The following is a 26,685-nucleotide window of genomic DNA, read 5'->3' as shown; positions in this document are numbered from 1 at the left end:
CAACCCAGGGACATGGATCTGATCCAACTAGTCATGTGGGGTTTGCTGATCTCCCTGTAACCCTATGGAGCTCCCCATCCTGGTGAGTTGATTGTTTGATGAAATTCAGCATTTAGTGAAGGAAAGTGGCCAAGGATGAAAGAGGAGATGGTGAAAGGTAGGAGGGTTGAAGGGGTACTGGGAGAGGGAAATGGGATGGGTGGGATTGGCCTGTTGGAACAAACATGGCCCTATCACCTCTTCAGTTCACAGCCTTACACAAGAAGTCAGGTTTCAGGTTTCCAATCCCAGAACAGTGGACAAACTCAACAGACATTTTGTGCCAGTCTTTATTGCGGAAGACACCAGCGGTATGCCAGAAATTTGAGAGCGCCATGGGGCAGGAGTCAGTGTGGTCGCTATTACTAAGGAGCAGATGCTCGGGAAGTTGAAACATCTAAAGGTAGATAAATCATCTGGACCAGGTGGACCCCAGAACTCCAGGGTTCTAAAAAGGATAGATGAAGAGATTGTGGATCTTTCAAGAATCACTGGATTCTGGAATAGTTCTGGAGGACTGGAAAATTAGAAATATCTCAAAGAGTGGAGGGAGGCAAAAGGCAAGAAATGATTAGGTCACTTAGCTTGAGCTCAGTTGTTGGGGAAGATGTTAGAGTCCATTATTAAGGATGAGGCTTTGGAATACTTGGAGGCACGTGATAAAAGAAGCTGAAGTCAGCACAGTTTCTTTAAGGAGTAATCTTGCCTGACAAATCTGCTGGAATTCTTAGAGGAAATAACTGACAGGATAGATCATAGAGAATCAGTGATGTTGTTTACTTGAATTTTCTAAAAGCCTTTGATAAGGTACCACATATGAGGCTGCTAAGCAAGTTAAGAGCCCGTATTACAGGAAAGATAGTAGCATTGATAGAAGATTGGCAGGAGGCAAAGCATGGGAATAAACAGGATCTTTTCTGGTCGGTTGTTGGTGACTGGTGGTGTTCTGCAGTGGTCGGTGTTGGGACCACTTCTATATCTTTAAATGACCTGGATGATGGACTTGATGGCTTTGTGGCTAATATGAAGAATGGAAGGATGTCCCTTTAGAACAGAGCTGAGGTGGAATTTCTATAGCCAGAGAGAAATCTGCCGAATTCATTGTCACAGGTGGCTGTGTTGGCCAAGTGATAGGGTAAAGTGGAGATTGATAGGTTCTTAATTAGTAATGACATCAAAGGTTACATGGAGAAGGCAGGAGAATGGGGCTGAGAGAAAAAATAAACCAGACATGATTGGTGGAGCAGACTTGATGGGACAAATAGCCTAATTCTGATCCTCGGTCTTCTATGGTCTTATGTATTCTAATACCCCGTACTATATGAGCTGACACTCCAACAAGTTACCTATGTGTTGTTTTTGCAAATTATCACTGATGGATTAAACTTCAGCAGACAAGGCTGCTGCCAGTTTGAGTCACTCTGTTGGGAAGAGCAACTGACCCACCCATTCACTCCACTGAATGTAACCAGATTACAGAAAACCCATCAACATCTAAACTCCTGCCCTCAACAGCACCAGTGGGGAATCTGCTGCGACAAGTTGGAGATAGGCCAGTATCATTCCCACCCTGAGAAACCGGAGAAGCTTAGGAGGATACCCAGTCGTACCCAGGGATGACCGGGCAACACAAGTAAAGCTCATTCCAAATGGCATACCAGCTCCTCTAGAATGAGCGAGTGTGGAAGCACAAGGAAGAGCATGGTACACATCTCAGAGACACTGGGGGCGGGTGTTGCGAGGTGGGAGGATATATAAATATACATAAAATTATACCATCCTGTGAAAAAGAGACTGCAAAAACAAGACCGTGCAGAAAAAACCAGACCAATGGAAAACGGGTCCATAGAGAGGGATGTGCTCCGTAGTGTTCCATCGCAGAGGCAGAGTTGGGGTTATTCCGGTCGGTTCAGGGACCTGCTGTTTGTGGAAAAGTAGTTGTTTCTGAACTTGGTAGTGTGGGACTTCAGACTTCTATATCTCCTGCCTGATGGTAACAGTGAGGCTAAAGAAAAGTCTTCCAGAGATTCCGACCAGCGCCGTCAGTGACACCAGAAGCACAGCATCATAATGGAATGATTTGGGTGTCACTCTGAAGACTGGGGGGGGATCTGGGAGGTGGAAGGTGTCAGAAAAGGTTTGGCACCTGCAAGCAGAGCAGGATGGGGCAAGCAGTGAAGGAGAAGGTGTGTGTTATTGCCAAAATGAGCAAAAATTCTACCAACCCTGTGGGGATGATGCTGGATCTAAGGCAGGAAGTGTGTCTGATGCCTTTCAGTCTGGTTAAGACTGGTCTGATGATGCTCAAGGATCGGGTAGGAGAAAGGCAGATGGATCTGAGCTTCGAGCCCATAAGACCAGAGAGGCTCAGCAACTTACAATACCCCACTCCAGGGTCCAGTTCCTTCATTAGAGCGCCTCTTCATCTCAGAATTGGAACCTCTAATTGGCCAGGACCTTTGGGGAAAGGATTGCAAAACTTTTTTATCCAGTCTAAGGTCTTTGCACCAGAGACCCCAGCAGAGACAGAATCCAAGGGCAGGACTGAAAAAATGCCACCTGTCTCGATCTCCCAACCCACAACTGCAACACCCAGGGCCCATCCCAAGAGGAGGAATCAATGGAAAAGGGGAGAGAAGAGGGACAAGAAGGGGAATGGCAGGTTGTAAATAGGAAGAGCTCCCATAAGACGTCACCGAAGAGACAAAGGGCTGCTGAGAGTAAACGTAATAGATAGAAAGGGTGATGCATCAAACAGACACATGGTGACAAAACGTTTGCAAGTAAATTGTCAAGATTGGAGAACAACTCAACCCAACCATCTTTAGTATTCTTCACCCAAGGGAACTGCATAGGAGAAATTAGGGAGTATATTCAAGGCAGAGACTGAGAGGTGTTTGTACAGTGAGCAATACAGGATGAGTGCATGGAAAACAAAACCATCCATGATCTTACTGAATACCAGAGCAGGCACACAGGACTGGTCCTGCTTGTTACGTTCTTCTACTCTTGTATACAACCCTGTACTAAAAAAAACTGGGAGAAAGTCTTTATTCATCCTTATTTTTTATTGATTTGCAGGTATCCCAGGTAAGACTGGGAGATGGGAGCTGTCTGACTGCCTTACTGGAGAAAGTCAGAGAGTTGGGGTCACGTACAGTCAGACCAGGTAGAGACCAGATGAATATTTATAAAACTAACAACAACTGATAGTATAATCGCAACAAAATCTGCTGGATGAGTTCAGCAGGTTGAGCAGCATCTGAGGAAGGTGGGAAGGAACTGGTGGTGCCAATTCCTTTCCGCCCTAACAGACACACCTCAACCTGCTAAATTCCTCCAGTGGGTTGTTTACTGATACAAATTTTATGATCAACATTACTGATGCAAAACACATTTAAATTCAGTATTTATTCAATTGGAATGTAAATTCCAGTAGCTGGTTTAAGTTCCTTAGCTGCATTGTGAAAATTGGTTTCATGCCTCCAGGATTCTATTTACTGGGACGTTTTACCCAGTTAGCATGGAGTCAGTGTGCCAGAACTCAGGTGCTGAACTACCCACCACAGCCTGTAGGTGGCAGGTGTCTCCCACACTGTTAAGAACTCTGTCAATGTGGTAGTGAAGTCAACTCATGATATATTTCAGTGCTGAAGTGTAATCACTACCTTTTGTTTTTGGCCTACTGATGCAAATACCACAGACGAATGGTCTTGATGATTTTTAGGTGTGCATGTTGAAAGACATTTGTCAAGACTTCAGTGTTGCTGGCAGATCTCAGATGGCGACAATGAGATATCCTGGTTGAGTGGTGTCACAACAACCTCTGCAAGTCCAAGTAATTGATTGTGAAGTTCAGCAAGGTGAGTGATCAGCAATAGAAAGCATGAGCACCTTCAAGTTCCCGGGCAAAGGATGCAATTTCACAGAAGGCTCTATTTCATTAACAGCTGAAGGAGATTTGGCATGTCATCGAAGACTCTGGCAAATTTCTACATTTCTGTGATGGAGCGTATACTGACTGGTTACATCACAGCATGGTACGGAGACTACAATGTACAGGATCACAAGAGGCTGCCAAAGATTATAAACTCAGCCAGCTCCAACATGGACACAAACCTCTCCACCACTGAGGACACCCTCGTGAGGTAGTGCCTCATCCATCACTGAGGAGCCTCATTAGCTAGGACATGCTGTCTTTGCATTACTACCTTCAGGGAGGAGATGCAGGAGCCTGAAGATCCACATGGAGCATTTTAGGAACAGCCTCTTCCTCTCTGCCATCAGATTTCTGAACAGTTCATAAACCCATAAACACCAACCCGTTATTTATCTTTTGCACTTTCTTTTTGTTTTGTAATTTATAGCAATAGTTATGTTGGGCACCATACTACTGCCACCAAAACAATAACTTCCATGACATGTCAGTGATAATAAACCTGGTTCTGATTCAATATTCCAACTACAAGAACATCAACATGCCAAATGAAGATTTATCATGTAAGTTGCACCATGAGTAGATTTTGATCCTAGCCCAGACTTCGCTCGCCATTGGCATTAATCACCAGCCTTCCATTTTGAGGTAAGTGAGATGTTCCCTGAAGATTGCACAGTAATAATGCCATTTACAGCTCTTCAGTAGGTGTAGCCATCCACATCTGCATACAGTGAAACATAATCACCATTCAGGTTTGGGCTGATGGGTTTCAGGTAATGTCAGTGCTACAGAAACGCCTGCAGTAATATTTCCCTGACACCTTAACCACCTGCCTTCAATAGCCAATGGCATTCATATCACTAAGATTTCCAGTAACATCCTCCTAAGATTACAGATTCAGTGGAGAAGTCAAAGGAAGATTGAGCTGATCAGAGGTTCCTTGGCATTGACCTATCTAAGGATCTATTTTGGGATCTGCACACAAGTGTCATCACAAATAAGGTTCGACAGTGCCTCTACAATCTTAGAAAATTGATTCAGCACATCACCAAAAACTTTGACAAATTTCTATAGATGCACAGTAGAGAACTGGTTGCATCATGGCCTGATATGGAAACACCAATGCCCAGTAACAGAATGGACTACATAAACTGGTGGATACAGCCCAGTCCATCACAGACAAAGCACCTTCCACCATTGAGTACATTTACACGAAGCAGTGCCACAAGAAAGCAGCATCCATCATTAAAGACCACCATCATCCAGGACATGCTCTCTTTCATTACTACTATTGGGCAAGAGGTACAGGAGCCTCAGGTCCCACATCAGCAAGTTCAGGAACAGTTGTTACAGTTGAATCATTTTTGTGGACCTGCTTTGAACAGTTTCAGCACATCCTTTCTAAGATGAAGGGCCCAAAACTGCTCACGATAATCCAAGTGAAGCCCCGCCAGAGCTTTATAAAGTCTCAACATCACATCCTCGCTTTTATATTCCAGTCCTCTTGAAGTGAATGCTAACATTGCATTTGCCTTCCTCACCACCGACTCAAAATGCAAATTAATCTTTAGGGAATCCTGTACAAGTCCCTATGTGCCTCAGCTTTTTTGTATTTTCTCTCAATTTAAAGAACAGTCAACCCTTTCATTTCTTCTACCAAAGTGCATGGCCATACACTTCACCCAACACTGTACTCCATCTGTTTCTTTGCCCGTTCTCCTAATCTAAGTCTTTCTGTAGCCTCTTATTTCCTCAAAACTACCTATCTTTGTATCATCTGCAAACTTTGCAACAAAGCCATCAATTCCATCATCCAAATCATTAATATATAACATAAAAAGAATTGGTCCCAACACAGACCCCCGTGAAACACCACTAGTCACTGGCAGCCAGCCAGAAAAGGCTCCATTTATTCCCACTCTTTGCTTCCTGCCAATCAGCCACTGCTTTACCTATGCTAGAAACTTCCCTGTCATACCATGAGTTGGTAGCTTGTAACACAGCCTCATATGTGGCACCTTGTCAAAGACCTTCTGAAAATCCAAGTACACAATATCAAGCAATTCTCCTTTGTCTGTTCTTGTCAGTACCTCTAGTTGAACTCTCTTTTTGTGTGTTTTCCCCCTAGCTGTCAGTCTGTGGTTTTGTATTGCCATGTGCTCCTGCTCTACTCCGGCCCCTGTATTACAGAGTACTCCATCTCTCATTATTACCTGTATTGCTGCCACCTGTTTCTCATTGTACGCCATCTATTATCTGCCTCTCTATTTAATACTCAGTGTATTTCAGTCCTGTGTTTACACCTGTTTGTTGCCAGATTGTGCCAGTGAGTTTTCCTGAGCCTTTCCAGCATTTGTGTCTGTACTCTGTCTGAATATTGACTCTGCCATTTCCCGATTCTGGTTTTTGGATTTCTCTGGATGTTTCGATCTCTGCCTGAACTTTGATGCCGACTTTGTTGCCCCCCCCCCCCCCCCCCGGATTTGCTACTCAGTAAATATCACAGTGTGCACAGTACTTAGTCTGCGATTGGTCCCTGCTTCAGCGTCCTGACAATTTTGCTTGTTATTTCTTCAAAGAATTCCAACAGATTTGTCAGGCAAGATTTTCCCTTGAGGAAACCATGCTGACCATGTTCTCCAAGAACCTCAAAACCACATCCTTAATAATTGACTCTAACATCCTCCCAACCACTGAGGTCAGACTAACTGGCCTATAGTTTCCTTTCTTCTTCCTCTCTCCCTCCTTAAAGTGTGGAGTGACATTTACAATTTTCCAGTATTACAGCTCCATTCCAGAATCTTGAAAGGTCGTTATTAGTGCCACCACAATCTCATCAGCCACCTCTTTCAGAATCCTTGGCTGTACAGCATCTGGTCCAGGTGACTTATCTACCTTCAGACCTTTCAGTTTCCCAGGAACCTTCTCCCTCGTAATGGTAACTTCACACACTTCATGACCCCTGACACCTGGAACTTCCACCATACTGCTAGTGTCTTCCACAGTGAAGACTAAGCAAAATACTTAGTTTGTCCACTATTTCCTTGTCCCCCATTACTACCTCTCCAGCATCATTTTCCAGCAGTCTGATATCCATTCTCGCCTCTCTTTTACACTTCATGTATCTGAAGAAACTTTTGGTATCCTCTTTAATATTATTGGCTTGTTTATTTTTGTATTCCATCTTTACGTTCTTAATGACCTTTTTAGTTGCCTTCTGTTGCTATTTGAAAGCTTCCAAATCCTCCAACTTCCCACTAATTTTTGCTCTATTATACTCCCTTCTCTTTGGCTTTTATGTTGGTTTTGACTTCCCTTGTTCGCCTTGGCTATGTCATCTTGCCTTCAGAATACTTCTTTCTCTTTGGGATGGTTATACCTTGTGCCTTCCGAATTGCTCCCAGAAATTCCAGCCATTGCTGCTCTGCCGTCCCTTTACTCCACTGTAATACTGACTTCAGCTTCTCCTCCTCCAATTTCAGGGTGAATTCAATCATATTATGTTCACTTTCCCGAAGGGTTCTTTCACCTTAAGCTTTCAGAATCAGGTTTATTATCACCGGCATGTGACGTGAAATTTGTGAACTTAGCTGCAGCAGTTCAATGCAATGCATAATGTAGAAAATAATAATAAATGAAATAAAAATAATAATAATAAGTAAATCAATTACAGTACACCTATATTGAATAGATTAAAAATGTGCAAAAAAACAGAAATACTGTACATTTTTTAAAAATGAAGTAGTGTTCAAGGGTTCAATGTCCATTTAGGAATCGGATGGCAGGGGGGAAGAAGCTGTTTCTGAATTGTTGAGTGTGTGCCAACTAGTGGGATGGTGCCGCAGCAACAACCTGGCACTCAACGTCAGTAAGATGAAAGAGCTGATTGTGGACTTCAGGAAGGGTAAGACGAAGGAACACATACCAATCCTCATAGAGGGATCAGAAGTGGAGAGAGTGAGCAGTTTCAAGTTCCTGGGTGTCAAGATCTCAAAGGATCTAACCTGGTCCCAACATATTGATGTAGTCATAAAGGAGGCAAGACAGCGGCTATACTTTATTAGCAGTTTGAATAGATTTGGCATGTCATCAAATACACTCAAAAACTTCTATAGTTGTACCGTGGAGAGCATTCTGACAGACTGCATCGCTGTCTGGTATGGAGGGGCTACTGCACAGGACCAAAAGAAGCTGTAGAAGGTTGTAAGTCTAGTCCGCTCCATCTTGTGTACTAGCCTACAAAGTACCCAGGACATCTTCAAGGAGTGGTGTCTCAGAAAGGCAGTGTCCATTATTAAAGACCTCCAGCACCCAGGGCATGCCCTTTTCTCAGCTATTTTGGATTGGGTGTTGTGCTATGATCCAGAATTCTCTCACTGTTACCATCAGGTAGGAGATACTGAAGCCTGAAGGCACACACTCAGTGATTCAAGAACAGCTTCTTCCCCTCTGCCATCCGATTACTAAATGGACATTGAATCTTTGGACACTACCTCACTTTTTTTTAAAAATATACAGTATTTCTGTTTTTGCATTTTTAAAGATCTATTCAATATACATAGGCAACACGAGTGAATCTGCAGATACTGGAAATAAATAAAAACACAAAATGCTGGCAGAACTCAGCAGGCCAGACAGCATCTATGGGAGGAGGTAGTGACGATGTTTCGGCCCAAAACCCTTCATCAGGATTTTGATCACGTGCCGGTGATAATAAACCAGATTCTGATTCCAATTCAGGCTTCTGTATCTCCTACCTGATGGTAACCGTGAGAAAATTCTGGATCACAACCATGAGTTGCTCTAAATAGCCATCTTGTAGGCATTCTAGAAATTTCTCCCCCCTGGAATTCTGCACTAACCTGATTTTCCCAATCTACCTGCATATTGAGATCCCCTTTGACGATTGTAGCATCGTCCTTCAATGCACTCCCTGTTCTCACACGTTGTTCACTGTTCCTCAAGTTCACTAGGTCTAAACCCTGGAACTCCCTCTGCAACAGCACCTTCACTAGTGGCTCATACCACTTTCCCCAAGGGCAATTAGGGATGGGCAACAAATGCTGGTTTTTGGCGGTTTTGGCCACTTCCCAAAGAATGAATAAAATGAAGATATTGCACAATATGTTATTGTTTGCTTTTCAGTGGTGACTGGGTGTAGAAGCTGATCTAAAAAGAATCAACTTTAAGGTCATAACTTTTTAAAAATATTTACCTCAAGTCTTGAAATATTAGGGCCCACAATTAGACAATAGTACATTGTGAACTTTGGTGTGTTGTGTTGATGTACAGTGAGGTGTATGGTCCCAGATGCCAAATTCTGACTGAAGGAAGCTGAACAACAAATATATCACTCTCACAACAATTTACAAACTTGTCATTATTTCTTATAGTCTTTGTGAAAAAATACACATTCACTCCTAGACAATATTTGTAAAAGGGGAGGTGCATCTTACTCTCAAATATTTTCAGCTTGCTGTTGAATAGAATTGTATAAAAATGAGGAGCAGGTAAATCCCAGCTCATGTTGTTACACTGAGAACTTCTGGTGTGTAATTATCTCAAAGTTTGAATTTCAGAATAAAATTATTTACATATACATCACCATATACAACCCTAAGATTGATTTTCTTGCAGACAAACACAGTAAGTCCAAGAAACACACTAGAATCAATGAATAACCGTACCCAACCCTCTCCACCTCTGATTCCCTGATCAGGACTCCCACTTCCCTCCTCCTGAATCAATAATTAATTACTTGGTCTTGCTGACATTGAGTGAGAGATTGTTGTTACGGCACCACTCAGCCAGATGTTCAATCTCCCTCCAATATGCTGATTCATCACACTAGAATCAATGAATAACCATACCCAACCCTCTCCACCTCTGATTCCTTGATCAGGACTGGCTCATGGACTCCCACTTCACTCCTCCCAAAGTCAATAATTAATTGCTTGGTCTTGTTGACATTGAGTGAGAGATTGTTGTTACGGCACCACTCAGCCAGCTTTTCAATCTCCCTCCAATATACTGATTCATCACCACCTTTGATTGGACTATATCTAGCTTCAATCTGGCTTTTTTTTTAAATTTAAGTTATAGCAGAAATGAAGTGTCTGAAGGCAAGTGTCAGGCAGGAATGTACATTGAGGGCTTTCTAGAGGGTAAAATGTGCATCTTTAACTTTATGCAGGTGGAAGGAAGACATATGTGCATGCATCTGTAAGCCTGCACTTTGTGGGGGATCTGCCTGCAGATACCCCTCGTGTACAGTCCTGTGTAAGTGTAGAGCAAATGCTTGTCGTATAGAACCTAACCTGGATTCCCCGGGATTGGAAATTGGATCAACGCGTTAAACATTGACGTGGAGTAATGGTGTACAAAGTTTGCCTGTTTGATATTCTAACTGACTGAATTTATTGTGAAATCATTTAAACTGCTGATTCACTAAGTCTGCCTTGGAGAATAAACCCCCATTTACAACTGTACTTGAGGAACGGCTGTACCATTCATTGTGGAGATGCAAGAGACTAGAGATGTGGAAATCTGGGATATAAAAACTGTGAAGGGAAATGGACAGCTGATATTTCAGGCTAAGATCCTTTATCTGACTGGAAAGGAGGGGAGATAGCTGGTGGATGTAACAACGTAGACAGGGGTCATATACCGTAGTTGTACCAGCTCACCTTCACTTCATCCGTCAGCTGCTGCATTCTCTGCTTCATTCCGTTGAACTCACCGAACATCTGCTCTCTGACCTGCTCCAGTGACTGCCGCACCTAGTAAACAGATAACGTTTCAACCCAAGGACCACTCTCCACACCAAATACCCATTATCTTCAGTCAACGAAGACCTCTGACTTTTATTCCAGCAAAACATCTTTGAAGCAAAGGAGGAGGAGAGGTGACTGCATTGTGGTGTATTATAGAAGGCATAGAGAGAGCGGACAGCTTTGTTCCAGGTTGTTGTGTATTTAATATTTCAGTAATATTTGAATAATCTTGTGTGTATATACATATGTATTGTTTGATTAAGCATTCTTCTTCGCTTAAATTATTCATTGTGGGTTATATGTATAAATACATGAATTGCTTACGTCATCACCCTACCTCGTGATATGTGCATGCCTCACTTATGAAGTAGGACTCACATTTCAGACTCCTGTGTCTTCCTTTGAATTAGTTTACTGTTTTGAAGTTACAAAGCATAACACAGGAGGCAATGGATAATGTCAGAGTACATCCTTTGGAAGAAGGTTTAGGGGAGATGTCAGAGAGAGGGTTTTTACAGGGTGGTAATGGTCTGGATTACACTGCCCTGGGCAGTGGTAGAGACTGATACCTTAGAGACATTTAAGAGATTCTTCGATAGACACGTGGATGAAAGAAAAATGGCGGGTTATGGGCTGTGTAGGAGAGAAGGGTTAGATTGATTGTAGAGTAGGTTAAAAGGTCGTTATGAAATGATGGGCCAAGGGGCCTGTACTGCACTATGTTTCTGCCTCTCACTGTAGGCCATCTAAACGGACAGGTAATCAGGCAATGAGGCAAACAGACTAACCTGAAGGAAAGCTGGTCACTATTGTGTGGAGGAAACGAGGCAACCGGCTTGTGCACAGCAAGCTGCCACATCGAGGTAAACACAGAGCTGGACTGGAACGGAGATCTGGGTTTTCTTTCTCCATAGCCATCCCTCCAGACCAGTGGAGGGATCTGACTGCAGGTGACTGGGGAATACCTGAGGTGTCCACCTTCCCCAAGTTGAAGCTAACTGGTGTCAGATCTTCACTGAGATCTGGTGGAGAGTTATCTCTGGTTCTGGCCGCACTTCTGAACTGTTGTAGGCTTTAGCTACTTGCACAGCCAATGGCCAATGACTAAGCAAACCCAGAGCGATCAGGAAGCATGAAATGTCATACCTCCTTAATGTAGTTCATTTCCTCCTTGAGCTGGTTCACCGACCATTCGTACACAACCACCTCGGCTTTATTTGTGTCAGCTCGCTGGACCACTCCATACACAGTGCCATTGGGAGGGGTATTGGAACCAAAGCCATTCTGAAGAAGCTAGGAGAAATAACAGGTCATTTAGTCAAGGTACCAACACACAGAATGATTGCTCCGTGCTCAGCAATACCAACACCTTATACATTTCCTTACAATTTAGAGAATTTCATTAGAATAAGGAGCAGAACAGCTTAGAAACATGGGAACAAGGACGAGTGTTAGATGCCTCTAGGCCTGTACTCAATCTTCAGAGGGATGACGGGTGTGGGGGGGGGGGGGAATGAAAATCTCATTAAAACATACCAGATTTTGAAAGGTCAAATACCGCAAGGCCTGGATATGGTAGACTTGGAGAGGATATTTCCACTAGGAGGAGAGTCTGGGATCTGAAGAACAGCCTCAGTATAAAACTGAGATGAGGAGGGATTTCATCAGTCATAGGATGATGAATATATTGCCACAGGGGATTGTGAAAGCCATGACACAAGTGTAATTAAGGCAGGGATGATAGGCTCTTCATTGGTAAGAGGGTTAAGGGTTATTGGGAGAATGGGGCTCAGAAATGAAAATCAGCCATGATTGAACAGAAGAGCAGACTTGATGGGCCAAATGGCCTAATTCTGCTCCTCTATCTTATAATGTCATGGTCTTATGGACCACAACGCCAAATGAAATCAGTCCCATTTGCCTGCTCATGTATCTGCTCTTCAGCTGCTGATCATGCTATCTAAATGCTTTCAAAACGTTGCTGTTGTATCTGCTTCTACCACTTCCATTGGGTATTCCAGGCACGTACCTCTCTCTGACTGAAAAGATTGCCTCAAAAATCTCCTATTTTCAGCTCTCCTTGAAAGTATTTGACCCGTCCATCATGGGAAAAGACTTCACCCATCTATGCCTCTCATAATTTTACATACTCCTATCTGACAATTCAGAGAAAACAATCTGAGTAGGTCCAAAATCTCTAATCCAAGTGACATCTTGTAAACCTCTTTTGCACCCTATCCAAAGCCTTTACATCCCATAGTGTGATGACCACAACTGCAAACAATACTCCAAAGATGTCCTGCTCAACATTTTATACAGCTACAACATGACTTGCCAAATTTTATACCTTATTTCCCAAATGAGGAAGGCATTGCATGCTGCATGCCTGCTTTAGCATTCTATCCATTTGTGTTGCCCCTCTCATGGAGCTATAGGCTTGCACCTCAAGATCCTTCTGTACACCAGTGTTTCTCAGGGCTCTGCAATCTTGTGCTTGCATCACCCCACATTTCTTCAGACTGAACTCAGTCTACCACATCTCCATCCACATTTCCAACTGATCTAAATCCTGCTATATCCTTTGACAAACTTCCTCACTATCAACAGCTCCACCAACTTCAGCATCACCTGCAAACTTGCTAATAAAACTATACTAATTAGACTTACTAATAAGAACAGACAGTGACAAGGAGACATACAGGACTGAGAGATACATAGCTATTTGAGTGGCATTGCAACATTCTTGCACTCAATGTCTGGGAGACCAAGGAATTGACTGACTTCAGAAAGGGAAGCCAGGAGAATCAGGACACAGCAGTCCTCACTGAGGGGTCAACAGTGGAAAGGGTAAGCAGCTTCAAGTTCCTGGATATCAATATCTCAATATCCTGGGCCCACCACATTGATGCAATCACAAAGAAGACATGCCAGTGTCTGTATTTCATTAAGAGTAAGAGAAGATTTGGTATATCACAAAGGACTCTTGTAAATTTCCATATATGTACCACTGGGAGTATTCTGACTGCATCAGAATCAGAATGAGGTACTGGCATATGGCGTGAAATATGTTATTTTGCGGTAACAGTACCTTACAATACCTAATAAAAAACTACAAATTACAATAAAAATATATAAATAAATTAAATAAGTAGTGCAAAAAAATTGATAGTAGATGATCAGCCATGATCTCAAAATGGCGGTGCAGGCTCAAAGGGCCAAATGGTCTACTTCTGCACCTATTGTCTATTGTCTAAAAAGAGAGCAAAAATAAGGAAATTCTGTGCAGTGGCCCCTCCAAACCAGACTCCACTGCACAGGATTGCAAGTCTGCCGATAATTGTAAGCTCTCCCATTTCCATCACAGGTACAACCCTCCCCACCATTGAGGACATCTTCAAGAGGTGGTGTCTTAGGAAGGCAGCATCTATCATTAAGGACCCTCCCCATTCGGGATATGTCTGTTTCCTATTACTACCATTGGAAGCAGGTACAAGAGCTTGAAGACCAACATTCAACATTTTAAGGACAGCTTCTACTCTTCCACCATCAGATTTTTGAATGGTCCATGATCACTACCTCATTCTTCTTCTTTTGATCTATTTATTTATTTTGCAACTTATAGTAACTTCTATGTCTTGCACAGTACTGGTGCCACAAAACAACAAATTTCACGACATATGCAGTGATAATAAATCTGATTCCGATTCTTAATTTACATTTTCATCCACATTATATTATAAGCAAAAAAGGTCCCAGCACAGATCTTTGTGGAATATCGTAGGTTACAAACCTCCAGTCAGAAAAATATCTCTCCACAAATAACCTCTGCATTCTAGAACTAGACCAAGTTTGTACCCAACATACCATCTCATTGTGGACTCAATCTTCTGCACCAAACTACCATGTCAGATCTTGTCAAGTACTTTATGAAAATCCATGTAGACAACATGTAGAGCCTTTAGTCCTCTTCATTACCTCCTCAAATAACTCAAACAAAATCTCCCCCTGCATAGAGCCATGTTGATATCCCTAGTTTGACCATGCACACAAAACCATGCTGACTAGATCATAGGCCATAACACCTTAAGCCGTAGATGCCAAATTCGGCCATTTGGCTCATAAAGTCTGCTCCACCATTCAAACATGGCTGATTTGTTATCCCCCCGCCCCAACACCATTCTCCTGCATTCTCCCTGTAACCTTTGATGCCCTTACTAATCAAGAATCTATCAACTTCAGCTCTAAGTACACCCAATGATTTGTCTCCCATTTGTGGCAATGAATTACATAGAATCATCACCCTCTGGCTAAATAAATTTCTCCTCATCTCTGTTTTAAAGGGGCATCCTTCTATTCGGAGGCTGTGTCCTTTGGCCATAGAATGCCCCACTCGTGGATATATTGTCTCTATGTCCATGCTGTCTAGCCCTTTCAATATTCAGTATGATTATACCCAATAACTAGCACTTGGGTGAGACTGTATTTAACAAGAACATAGTGATCACTAGCTTTCTGATGAATTGCCCCTCAACACAGTTACACAAGCACACTGAGGATGAGCTCACAGGTTTTAGAGGGGTATTGTGAGGGTTTGCCGCTCTACAGTTGCAGTGACACCGAGACTGCCACGGTTCCAGGTGCAGCAACATAACACTACATCACCTCCTTCTCAGGTTGCATGCTTTCACCTTGAACTGTGCTGTCCCCACACCACCAACCAGATCAGCAGCTGAGGATCCGAATGGTGCTGAAGAAAGAGAACTAAAGAAGCTTTAAGGAATGAGAAGCTAGTGCAGTGTTGCTGCTAACACCGCCCAACAGAACATCATTAAATGCAGGCAGCCCGCTCAAACCACACTGCAGTGTCTCGTGCAATAAGGTATCGAGGTCATACCATGTGATAAACTCAGTTCTTAAAGATAAACTCCCATTGTTCACAACAAAAGCTGCATTGACTTCCACCTTTAAAAGCAAATAATAAACTCTTGAAACCATCAATTATTGCTGATAGATATGTATATCAATACATTTAATTAACTGATTTTCTTAGTCCTCTCAATTACAAAACCCTTCACTACAAGCTGTACCTACACCTCTGAGGAACCTACCTCCAGTACCAGTGATTCCAATAAACCACCACGACTTTAGTTTAAAACATCCTTCCCTACCTTTTTCATATTAACATAATTATCAGCATTACTTTGAACACGCTGTGTACAGTGAGTTTACTTAAACATGCATTAGCTAACTAATAACTATAACTGCAAGAACATAATGCATGTGGTAAATAACTAACTATCACCAACCCAACAGTTACGTCCCTTATGTTGTTGACTTGGGTGATCTTTTCACTCTCTCCAATCCTGCCTTTATTCTCGTGCTGTCTTGCATCCCGATTGTCCTTCTCTTCTTAAACCAGCATGAGTATGGGTGTATCACTTTGTGTCATTTCTCCCAGTGCCATCAACGACCTTCCTTCACAGCCGTGGTCTGTCAAAGGAACCTCCCTCAACTGCAATGAGCATCTTCCAAACTTGGCTTGGTTATACATCATACATCTTGAACAATCTGGACTTCCATGGCCCAGTCTTCCACAACTACCTTAGCTCATTTCCAGCTCTGATGACCAAAGACCCCACTTACCCTGGGCATCCTCTCTTCTCCCCTCTTCCACGGGGCAGAAGATACAAAAGCCTGAAAGCATGTAGCACCAGGCTCAAGGACAGCTTCCACCTTTCAGTAATAAGATTGTTAATGGTTCCCCAGTACAGTAAGATGGACTCTTGAGCTCACAGTCTTTTAACGTAAGAGCGTCTGCAGATGCTGAAAAGTTGGAGATCTTAGCCTGAAACATTGACTGTATATTCCCCTCCATAGGTGCTGCCTGACTTGCTAAGTCCCTCCACCATTTTGTGTGTGACCTCGCAATCTGCATGGTTGTGAAAGATCTTTCACCTTATTGTCTACCTATCCTGCACTTTCTCTGTAGCTGTTCCACTTTATTCTGCATTGTTATTGTTTTAACTTGCTCTACCTCAATGCACTGGGTAATGACTTGATCTGTATGAACAGTATGTGAGACAAACTTTCGGTACACTAAGTGAATTAACAAAGCTTCTCCTACTGAACAGGACCAAGATCCCATTCCTTGGCCAACAAAGGAACCAGAACATTGAATATCTGTGACATCTCTCACCTGCTCTAAGTCAGCAAGGATCATTCTGTGTGGAAGATTCTCCAAGACTACTCTGTAGCCACTCCATGTGAAGACCCGTCTGTTACATCTCTTCACCAGTTTCTCTCTAGCCACTAGTACAGTTTCTTGTAAACAGTTTCTTCTCCTCAGTGTCTCTCCCAATACCAGGGACCCCACAGCACCTTTCCACAAGACAGCACTGCCTTCCACATATACTCCCTCACATTGCTGTGACTCATTTGAAACCACAAAGCTAATGATCATTCCAGCAGAACTCGGAAACTCTGCATCTGCCCCGTTTCACCAGGGGACTCGATTCATTTGTCCAATCCCAGAATCAGAATCAGGTTTCATATCACTGGCATATGTCATGAAATTTGTTAATTTTCCAGTGGCAGTACAAAGCAAGACATGATAAATACAGGAAAAAAAAGAATTACAGTAAGTATATATCTGTATATTAAAGAGTTAGGACAAATAAGTCGTGCAAAAATAGAAATAAAAAAGTACTGAGGTAGTGTTCTTGGGTTCAATGTCCATTTAGAAATTAGATGGCAGAGGGGAAGAAGCTGTTCCTAAATAACAGTGTGTGTCTTCAGGTCTTCTGTACCGAATCTCATTACCAAGTCAAAGGGTTTCACCCTACAAAGACAGTCAGCTCCCTGCCTCACTCTCCATCTCCTTCTGTTTTTTTGGGCAGTTTCTTTGTAGCCGCTGACTCTGGTCTGCAGGTTGTAGACCATTAGGTTCATACAGAAAGGATACAGACCCTGCAATCACTGACTCTACTCTGGTCATCAACCAGCCATTTAAACCATTCCTACATATATCCCATTTTTCTTCTCCCCGCGTTCCCAAAAAATTCACTCAAGTTCTCCCACTTCCCTACACACTAGGGAAACTAACCTGACAAGGTACACATCTTTGGAAAGTAATAAGAAACTGGATCATCAGCAATCCTGACGTTCCATTCCTCCGGATCAAGTTGCATTTGAAACTCCATCCCTTAGGATCATAGAACATAGAACATAGAATAGTACAGCACATTACAGGCCCTTCGGCCCACAATGTTGTGCCGACCCTCAAACCCTGCCTCCCATATAACCCCCCATCTTGAAACTCCCTCCCATGCTCAGATTCAACCTTCCCTCAAGAGTTAGGTCCACCATAATAACTAATATTATTCCTTCAGAATCTTCCAACATCAGAGTGAACCCTACAGGGCTTTCTGCAGAGTTCTTAAAGTGCTCAAGCCTGTGGATCCTGGAGCTGGTAGATTCACCAACATTATGCACATCCCCAGCTCTATTGCCTGCTTCACCTCCACATGGGCTGTGCACGGGAGAGATCGTCAAGCTTGCTCAAACTGTTCATGTTCATAATAACATGTCTGCTTCCTCACTACGCCTACTGCTGATGGAACCTAACTCTAATCTCGCTGGCTATATCCCGTCTCCTGATACTGTCACAAGCAGCAACAGCCCATCTTCATTGCCGGTGTAGTATCGGCGGATACCTTTGGTGCTGCTGCAAGTACTATTAAGCAGTCTAGTTCAATAGTAGCCAACAATCGAGCATCCTGTATTCAAGGTGGCCATTTCAAACTAATGTTGGTGCAAAGCCATGCACATAGTTTAGTCAAAAGTTCATCTGCATTCGTATACGCACTGACAGATTTTGTAGATAGGGACATGCACAAGACCATAATACATAGGAACAGAATTAAGCGAGTTGGCCCATTAAGTCTGCTCTGGCACTCCGTTGTGGCTGATTTATTATCCCTCTCAAATCCATTCCCCTGTTTTCTCCTCATAACATTGGATGCACTTACTAAGCAAGAACCTATCAACCTCCTCTTTAGATATACCCAAACAACTGGCCTCCACGGTTTTCTGTGGCAATGAATTTCACAGATACACCACCGTCTAGTGAAAGAAATTCCTCCTCATCTCTGTTCTAAAGGGACGTCCTTCTATTCTGAGACTGTGCCCTCTGGTCCTAGATTACCCCATTATGGGAAACACTCCATCTATGCATTTCAATATTCAGTATGTTTCAATGATATTCCCCCCATTATTCTTCTAAATTCCAGTGAGTACAAGCCCAAAACCATCAAATGTTCCTCATACATTAACCCTTTCATTTTGGGGATAATTCTCATGAACCTCCTCTCTAATGCTAGTACGTCCTTTTCTAATATAAACGCCTCAACAGAGTTTCTGCGGATTTTTACAATGGAAGTGCAGACTGAGGGAGTGTTGGATGCTCCATTAAATGAGAGTAGACTAAGGAACAGTGGATAAAGGAGGTGCAGATGTTGGAAGGGCTGATGGCATTAGGATGACTTTGAAGTTGAAATACCGATGGATTGGGAGGACACCAGAATCAGAATCAGGTTTATTATCACCGGCATGTGACGTGAAATTTGTTAACTTAGCAGCAGCGGTTCAATGCAATACATAATCTAGCAGAGAGAAAAAGAATAATATTAAATAAATAAGTCAATTACATTATACATATATTGAATAGATTAAAAATCATGCAAAAAACAGAAATAATACATATTTTTAAAGTGAGGCCGTGTTCAAGGGTTCAATGTCCATTTTGGAATAGGTTGACAGAGGGGAAGAAGCTGTTCCTGAATCGCTGAGTGTGCGCCTTCAGGCTTCTGTATCTCCCACCTGATGGTAACAGTGAAAAAAGGGCATGCCCTGAGTGCTGGAGGTCCTTAATAATGGACACTGCCTTTCTGAGACATCATTCCTTGAAGATGTCCTGGGTACTTTGTAGGCTAGTACCCAAGATGGAGCTGACAAGATTTACAACCTTCTGCAGCTTCTTTCAGTCCTGTGCAGTAGCCCCCCCCCCCATACCAAACTGTGATGCAGCCTGTCAGAATGCTCTCCACAGTACATCTATAGAAGTTTTTGAGTGTATTTGTTGACATACCAAATCTCTTCAAACTCCTAATGAAGTATAGTCGCTGTCTTGTCTTCTTTGTAACTGCATCGATTTGTTGGGGCCAGGTTAGGTCCTCAGAGACCTTGACACCCAGGAACTTGAAACTGCTCACTCTCTCCACTTCTGATCCTTCTGTGAGGATTGGTATGTGTTCCTTCATCTTACCATGATAATGACATGGGTAATTATCAAGAAAAGTTTTTAGGATGAATGGCAAATGGTGGGATTCTGGGGCAGAGTCTTAAAACCTGTGAGTTGATCATTGAGAAGGAAATTATTGGGGTGCCAACTCAGGGGTGGAGGTGGAAACCATAAGACCATATGATATAGGAGCAGAAGTAGGCCATTCAGCCCATCGAGTCTGCTCCACCATTCAATCACAGGCTGATCCAATTCCTCCAGTCATCCCCACTCCCCTGCCTTCTCCACATACCCTTTGATGCCCTGGATAATGAAGAACCTATTGATCTCTGCCTTAAATATACTCAATGACTTGCCCTCCACAGCCACTCGTAGCAAAATATTCCACAGATTTACCACCCTCTGACTAAAGTAATTTCTCTGCATCTCTGTTCTAAATGGACATTCTTCAAACCTGAAGTCGTGCCCTCTTGACTCCCCTACCATGAGAAATAACTTTGCCATATCTAATCTGTTCAGGCCTTTTAACATTCAGAATCTCTCTTCAATCCCCTGAACTCCAGGGAATACAGCCCAAGAGCTGCCAGACGTCTTCACATGGTAACCCTTTCATTCCTGGAATCATTCTCGTGAATCTTCTCTGAACCCTCTCCAATGTCAGTATAACCTTTCTAATCTAAGGAGACCAAAACTGCACACAATGCTCCAAGTGTGGTCTCACAAGTGACTTATAGATGACTCACATCATCACATTCTTGCTCTTATATTCTATACCTCTGGAAATGAAGGCCAACATTACATTCGCCTTCTTCACTATTGACTCAACTGTGAGGTTAACCTTTAGGATATTCTGCACAAGGACTTTTAGCATCTCTGTAATTTGAATTTTCTCCCCATCTAAACAATAGACTGCCCATTTACTTCTTCCACCAAATTGCATGACCACATACTTTCCAACATTGCTTTTCATTTGCCACTTATTTGCCCATTCCCCTAAACTATCTAAGTCTCTCTGCAGGCTCGTTGTTTCCGCAACACTACTCACTCCTCCACCTATCTTTGTATCATCAGCTAATTTAACCATAAATCCATTAATCCCATCATCCAAATCAGTGACATACATTGTAAAAAGCAGCAGTCCCAACACCAACCCTTGTGAAACTCCACTGGTAGCCAGCAGCCAGCCAGAATAAGATCCCTTTATTCCCACTCTCTGTTTTCTGCTGATCAGCCAATGTTCCACCCACGCTAGTAACTTTCCTGTAATTCCAAGGGCTCTTATCTTGCTAAGCAGCTTTATGTGCAGCACCTTGTCAAAGGCCTTCTGAAAATCCAAGTACACCACAGCTACTGCATCTCCTTTGTCTACCCCGCTTGTAATTTCCTCAAAAAATTACAGTAGGTTAGTCAGGCAGGAATTTCCTTTCAGGAAACCATACTGGCTTTGGCCTATCTTGTCATGTGCCTCCAGGTATATCGTAATCTCATCCGTAACAATCAATTCCAACAGCTTCCCAACCACTGATGTCAGGCTAACAGGTCTATAGTTTCCTTTCTGCTGCCTCCCACCCTTTTAAATAGCGGAGTAACATTTGCAATTTTCCAGTCATCCAGTACAATGCCAGAATCTATCAATTCTTGAAAGATCATTGTTAATGTCTCCGCAATTTCTCCAGCTACTTCCTTCAGAACCCAAGGGTGCATTCCATCAGGTCCAGGGGATTTATCCACCCTCAGACATTAAGAGGATGGATATGAGAACACGGAAACTGCAGGAACAGTTTTCAAAAGTGTACTTTCTAAAATATGCGGCACATTGTACTTCCAAACAATAATTCCATACTGTCTCGTGGCTGGAATTGCAAGGAGTCAGAGGACTGGGGTAAAGGAGTAAAAAGCCCATTCTAATGACCAGAGGCACAAGGTGAGAGATGGGAGATCAGGACTGTATTGCCACATTTAAAGGAGAGACAATGTGGCATACTGACACTACCCTACAGGAGGGCCTGTGGCTCCTGCGTTATCCATGGCACTCACCAGAACTGAAGATTTGTCACTTTCAGCATGAAGAGATCCAGGCTGTTTCCTGTTTCCCGTGCTTGTTTTCTCTTCCTGCAGCAAGAAAGGAGTTTGAGAGCAATATTACTCAATCTGTAAGCGCCTCACAGGTCTTCCTTTTCCTTTTGAAACCAGATATCAAATAAAATAATAACTTCCAATGGAAAGTATTATGGTGAAGTGAAGCAGAAAACTTTATAAGTTAGCTGAAAAATATCAATTTTATGATAAAGTTCGGCATTCTAAATTAAAATAAGATTCCTGTCTCTTAGTAGAGTCTAATTTCTCATACCACGTAAGAGCAATGAACTATTTTTAAACATAACATTGCTTGGCCTGTGGCTACATTTGCTGGATTACTCAATTCATACCCACAAAAGATTTTGTGGTAACAGTCACAACCACCTCATTTTATGACTCATTCCATTTATTATAATAAAACTGATGCAGATTTACATAATGCATGGCATACGAAGTGTGGTTCTCCTTCACTGAATTAAGCAGAGTTGAAACCACTTGAACTGAAACAGGAGCCTGTTGGGTTGCTCTCCAGGCTTCATTCGAAGGCAACAACGTCACCCTGGCTGAAATTAGATAGCTGGAGACATTGAGCAGACCAAAACTGGGATATACCCATTTCACAAGGCTCTGCACCATACTGTGTTTAATGACCAAGAATTCAGCAGCCAGTTTTAGCACTGATCCTGCATGCCACAATGTAATCTCCAGTAATTGCGATAGCTGAATGGGAATTTGCATTACAGATTAACAACCCAACTCCAACTGCATCAACTGCAGTTCCATGGTGTCTTGAAATTCTGAATAACTTCAACTTTAATCTTCAATCTGCAGAAAATTCAAAAATCACTAAATGTCAGTGTGGTGAACTACATATACCTGTCTGGACACGCCCCCTGATGACTGCTCCTGTGGCTCCTCCCACAGACCCCTGTATAAAGGTGATGGAGGTCTGAGCCCGGCCTCTCTGTCTCCAGGATGTAGTATAGTGGTCACTCACTGCTTGTTCCTTCTTCCAGTCAATAAAAGCCGATATCTCGCCTTTACGTCTCAGAGTGAGTTATTGATGGTGCATCAATCAGGAGCAGAAGGAGGCTTGACCGATTCTGCCATTGTGACTGATGGTGTTTCCTCATTCCCACTTATCCTCTGATTCCCTTTATTTCCATTATTTTGAGCCATAAACACACAAAGTGACTGAGCAGCCTCAGCCGCCCCGGATTGGAAACTCAAGAAGGCTTACAACTGTTTGCACAAAGGACATTCTCCTCCCTTCAGTCCTGAATGACTGGACCGTACCTCCACCGTTTATGTCTCCTGCCTCACGGTGTTCACCTCATCAGCCCCACTTTGAAGTTTGCAGATCTCAATGACATCCCTCCCATTCTTTAAACTCCAGAAAAACATTTCCTCAGTCTCTCTTCACAGAGCAAACCTCTCAGCCAGGGAATCCGTAACTACACTGACTTCAGGAATATCTGTAGATAGGGCAATCAATCTTGCACCCATGGTCTTGTCAAAACACTTTATAATTTATCACATTACAGAGGACCTGAGTTACTATAGACCAGGTCAGATGCAAGTCGGTAAACTACCTGACCTGCACTTTCTGCGCAACTGCAACATAATATTCTGTCTTCTGTTTTTTTTTCTTTCACCGTACCTCGATGTACTTATATACGGAATGATCTGTCTAGATAGTACGCAAACAAAAGCTTTATCGCAGTACATGTGGCATTAATCAACCAATTATCAATTACTGATACAGTGCACATTCTTGTAGGGATTTCAGTCCACCCCTATCTTTCAGAGGACAAAAGATATCGTCAGATTAATTCCCATCCTATCAACGGACACAAGTGACCTTTGAGTTGGTGAAGAAATGGAAAAAGTACAATCCCTCAAATCAGAACAAAATGCAAGAAATCATGTGGCAAAGAGCCAAAGGTCTTACCCATGAAAACCAGCTGCTGAAAATCACTGTGGCAGAGGCACATCGTTTCCACAAGACAACAAAGGTTACTAAGCCCACCTGCACAAGTGGAGCAGAATTGACTTCAGGCTTTTTGCCACCAACTGCTCTGATCTGCTTGTGAGTCCGATCAAAATGTTGTAATGTTTCATAAGGCGATACCCTGGGTTTTGCCCTACTTGGCCTTTTACTAACTTTAATCCGTAGTTCCCAAGAAAATAAATTTAAAATAATTTTGCATGTTATTTACATACTACGACATCTCGCAAAACAGCCCCTTAGAAACAAGCAAGTCCAACTGGAACGTCCAGAGTTACCCACTGCTCCTACAAAGCTGGGGATGAGTCCTCCACATCGCCTCCGGTGAGGGACGAGCCTCGTGTCCCACTGACCAGAATGGCTCTTGTGAACGTCACACGCCAAGGATGGACAATGTGCAGGTGCAACCATTTGTGGGAGGGGTAGGAGATGAGCAACTGCTGCAGGCTGTTTGTTGCAAAATGTGCGTCACCTCAGACAGTTTGGTATGGGCTGCCAAATCCTAAAAACTTTCTACAGGGACACAATTGAGAGCATCTTGACTGGCTGCATCACTGGGAACTGTACTTTCCTCAATCGCAGGACTCTGCAGAGAGAGGTGCAGACAGCCCAACGCATCTGTAGATGTGAACTTCCCACTATTCAGGACATTTACAAAGACAGCTGTGTAAAAAAGGCCCAAAGGATCATCAGGAACCCGAGTCACCCCAACCACAAACTGCTCCAGCTGCTACTGTCAGAGAAACGGTACCACAGCATAATAGCCAGGACCAACAGGCTCTGGGACAGCTTCTTCCACCAGGCCATCAGACTGATCAATTCATGCTGATACAATTGTATTTCTATGTTATATTGACTGTCCTATTGTACCTACCATTTATTACAAATTACTATAAGTTACACATTCAGACAGAGATGCAACGTAAATATTTTACTCCTCATGTATATGTGACCCTCAGGTTCGGCCGGCAGAACCAGTCTAGGGACAACAGTCGCTGGCCCCACCAAACTTGTGAAATCTGAGATGTAAAACCTCTTGTTTGTGTGGATGTTACCCCGTTACAAATCAGTACCACAAAATAACAGACAGTACACCATATGGAACTAAATGATTTAGCTTTTTAATTCTTAATTCAACTAAAGGGTTAGTAAAGTAAAACAAAAAGAAAAGGGCCCACTTTAATGAAACAGTCTAATGTGCACAAGTTGGATCTCATGGTTTCCCTTCCGTTAGTCCTCCATCGATTTCCCCGGGCTTCATCGACTCCCACTCCAAGTCCATTCCGTCCTGCAGTCTACCACCTCCCCTTTCTCACGGTTTCTCTCCTCATCTCTTGCCAAACAAAAGACTCAGATTAACTCGCTCTCAGGCACGCAACAAGAAAAAAAACACTGCCTTCATTGGATGTTACACATTCCAAAGCCCCCGTTATCTCTAGCCGTAACCCAAACACTGCTACTACAGAGAAACCATTGCATTAGCAGTGAAACCTTTCCCAGGCTGTTACACTTATGAAGGATGTAAGCAATAAAGTCAATTCAATTCAATTCTAAGAAAACATCCCATGCACCATTCATTTGTTTGTGTTTTGTACCTTAGCCCTGGAGGAATGCTGTTTCGTTTAGCTGTATACATGTGTATAGTTGAATGACAATTAAAGTTGAACTTGAACTGAGTATGCATATTGTGTGGGTGATGGAACGAGGTGGGAAAGGGAAAAACAATTGGGTATTGGGATGGGAGGAACAGGTGGATAACATTCCTTCCTTTTTCCTCTTTATACTCTCTTTATACTGTCCTTTCCTCTTTATACTGTCTCTATACTGTCCTCTTTATACTGTCTTTCTCCATCTCTACACTTTCAAACCTGATACTGGGTCTTGGCACAAAACATCCACATCTCTCTGCCTTCACAGATGCTGCCCGACCCACTGAGCTCCTCCAGCAGAAATTTCAGAAATGGCATGGCATGAAATTTTTAAAGACTTCTGATGATGAAGTGCCTGCTGATCACAAATTAACAGATAAACTTATTGGCGAGTTTTCCAAGATTGTCACTGATGAAAATCTAACACGCTGTTAGAGTTTCAGCACCTAAGGTTGAAAGTGTATTATCACAGTACATACATGTCACCATAAACAACCGAGATTCATTTACTTGTGGGCATACTCAATAAGTCCATCATGGAGTAATAACTATAACAGAATCAATGAAAGTGCACCAACTTGGGCACTCAGCCAGTGTGCAAAAGACAACAAACTGTGCAAATACAAAAAGAAATAATATTAATTAAAAAATAAGCAATAAGTATTGAGAACATGCATTGAATATTCCTTGAAGGCGAGTCCACAGTTTGTGGGAACATTTCAGGGGCAAGTAAAGTTGAGTGAAGTTACCCCTTTGGTACAAGAGCCTGATGGTTGAGGGGTAATAACAATTCATGAACACGACAGTGTGAGTCATGTGTCTCCTGTACCTTCTTCCTGAAGAGATCATGACCTGGGTGGCGGAGATTCCTGATGATGGATGCTGCTTTCCTGCGACAACGT

The 26,685-nt window shown here is 42.8% G+C and overlaps 1 protein-coding gene across 1 annotated transcript in view; it reads right to left on the bottom strand.

The window, feature by feature from the left end:
• The window catches only part of myzap (myocardial zonula adherens protein), a 97,645-nt gene that overhangs the window by 32,271 nt on the left and 38,689 nt on the right, over positions 1–26,685 (bottom strand). Inside the window, exons 3-5 of the mRNA XM_073032909.1 lie at positions 22,085–22,159; positions 11,896–12,042; positions 10,663–10,755 (exon numbers count right to left, since the gene is read on the bottom strand). Coding sequence (XP_072889010.1) covers positions 10,663–10,755; positions 11,896–12,042; positions 22,085–22,159 — 315 coding nt within the window. The remainder of the gene's footprint in view (positions 1–10,662; positions 10,756–11,895; positions 12,043–22,084; positions 22,160–26,685) is intronic.

The sequence above is a fragment of the Hemitrygon akajei genome, chromosome 30 (assembly GCF_048418815.1).
Source record: "Hemitrygon akajei chromosome 30, sHemAka1.3, whole genome shotgun sequence".
NCBI classification, from domain to species: domain Eukaryota; kingdom Metazoa; phylum Chordata; class Chondrichthyes; order Myliobatiformes; family Dasyatidae; genus Hemitrygon; species Hemitrygon akajei.
Note: the sequence above shows the minus strand (reverse complement) of the source record. Positions and strands in the feature narration are given on the sequence as shown.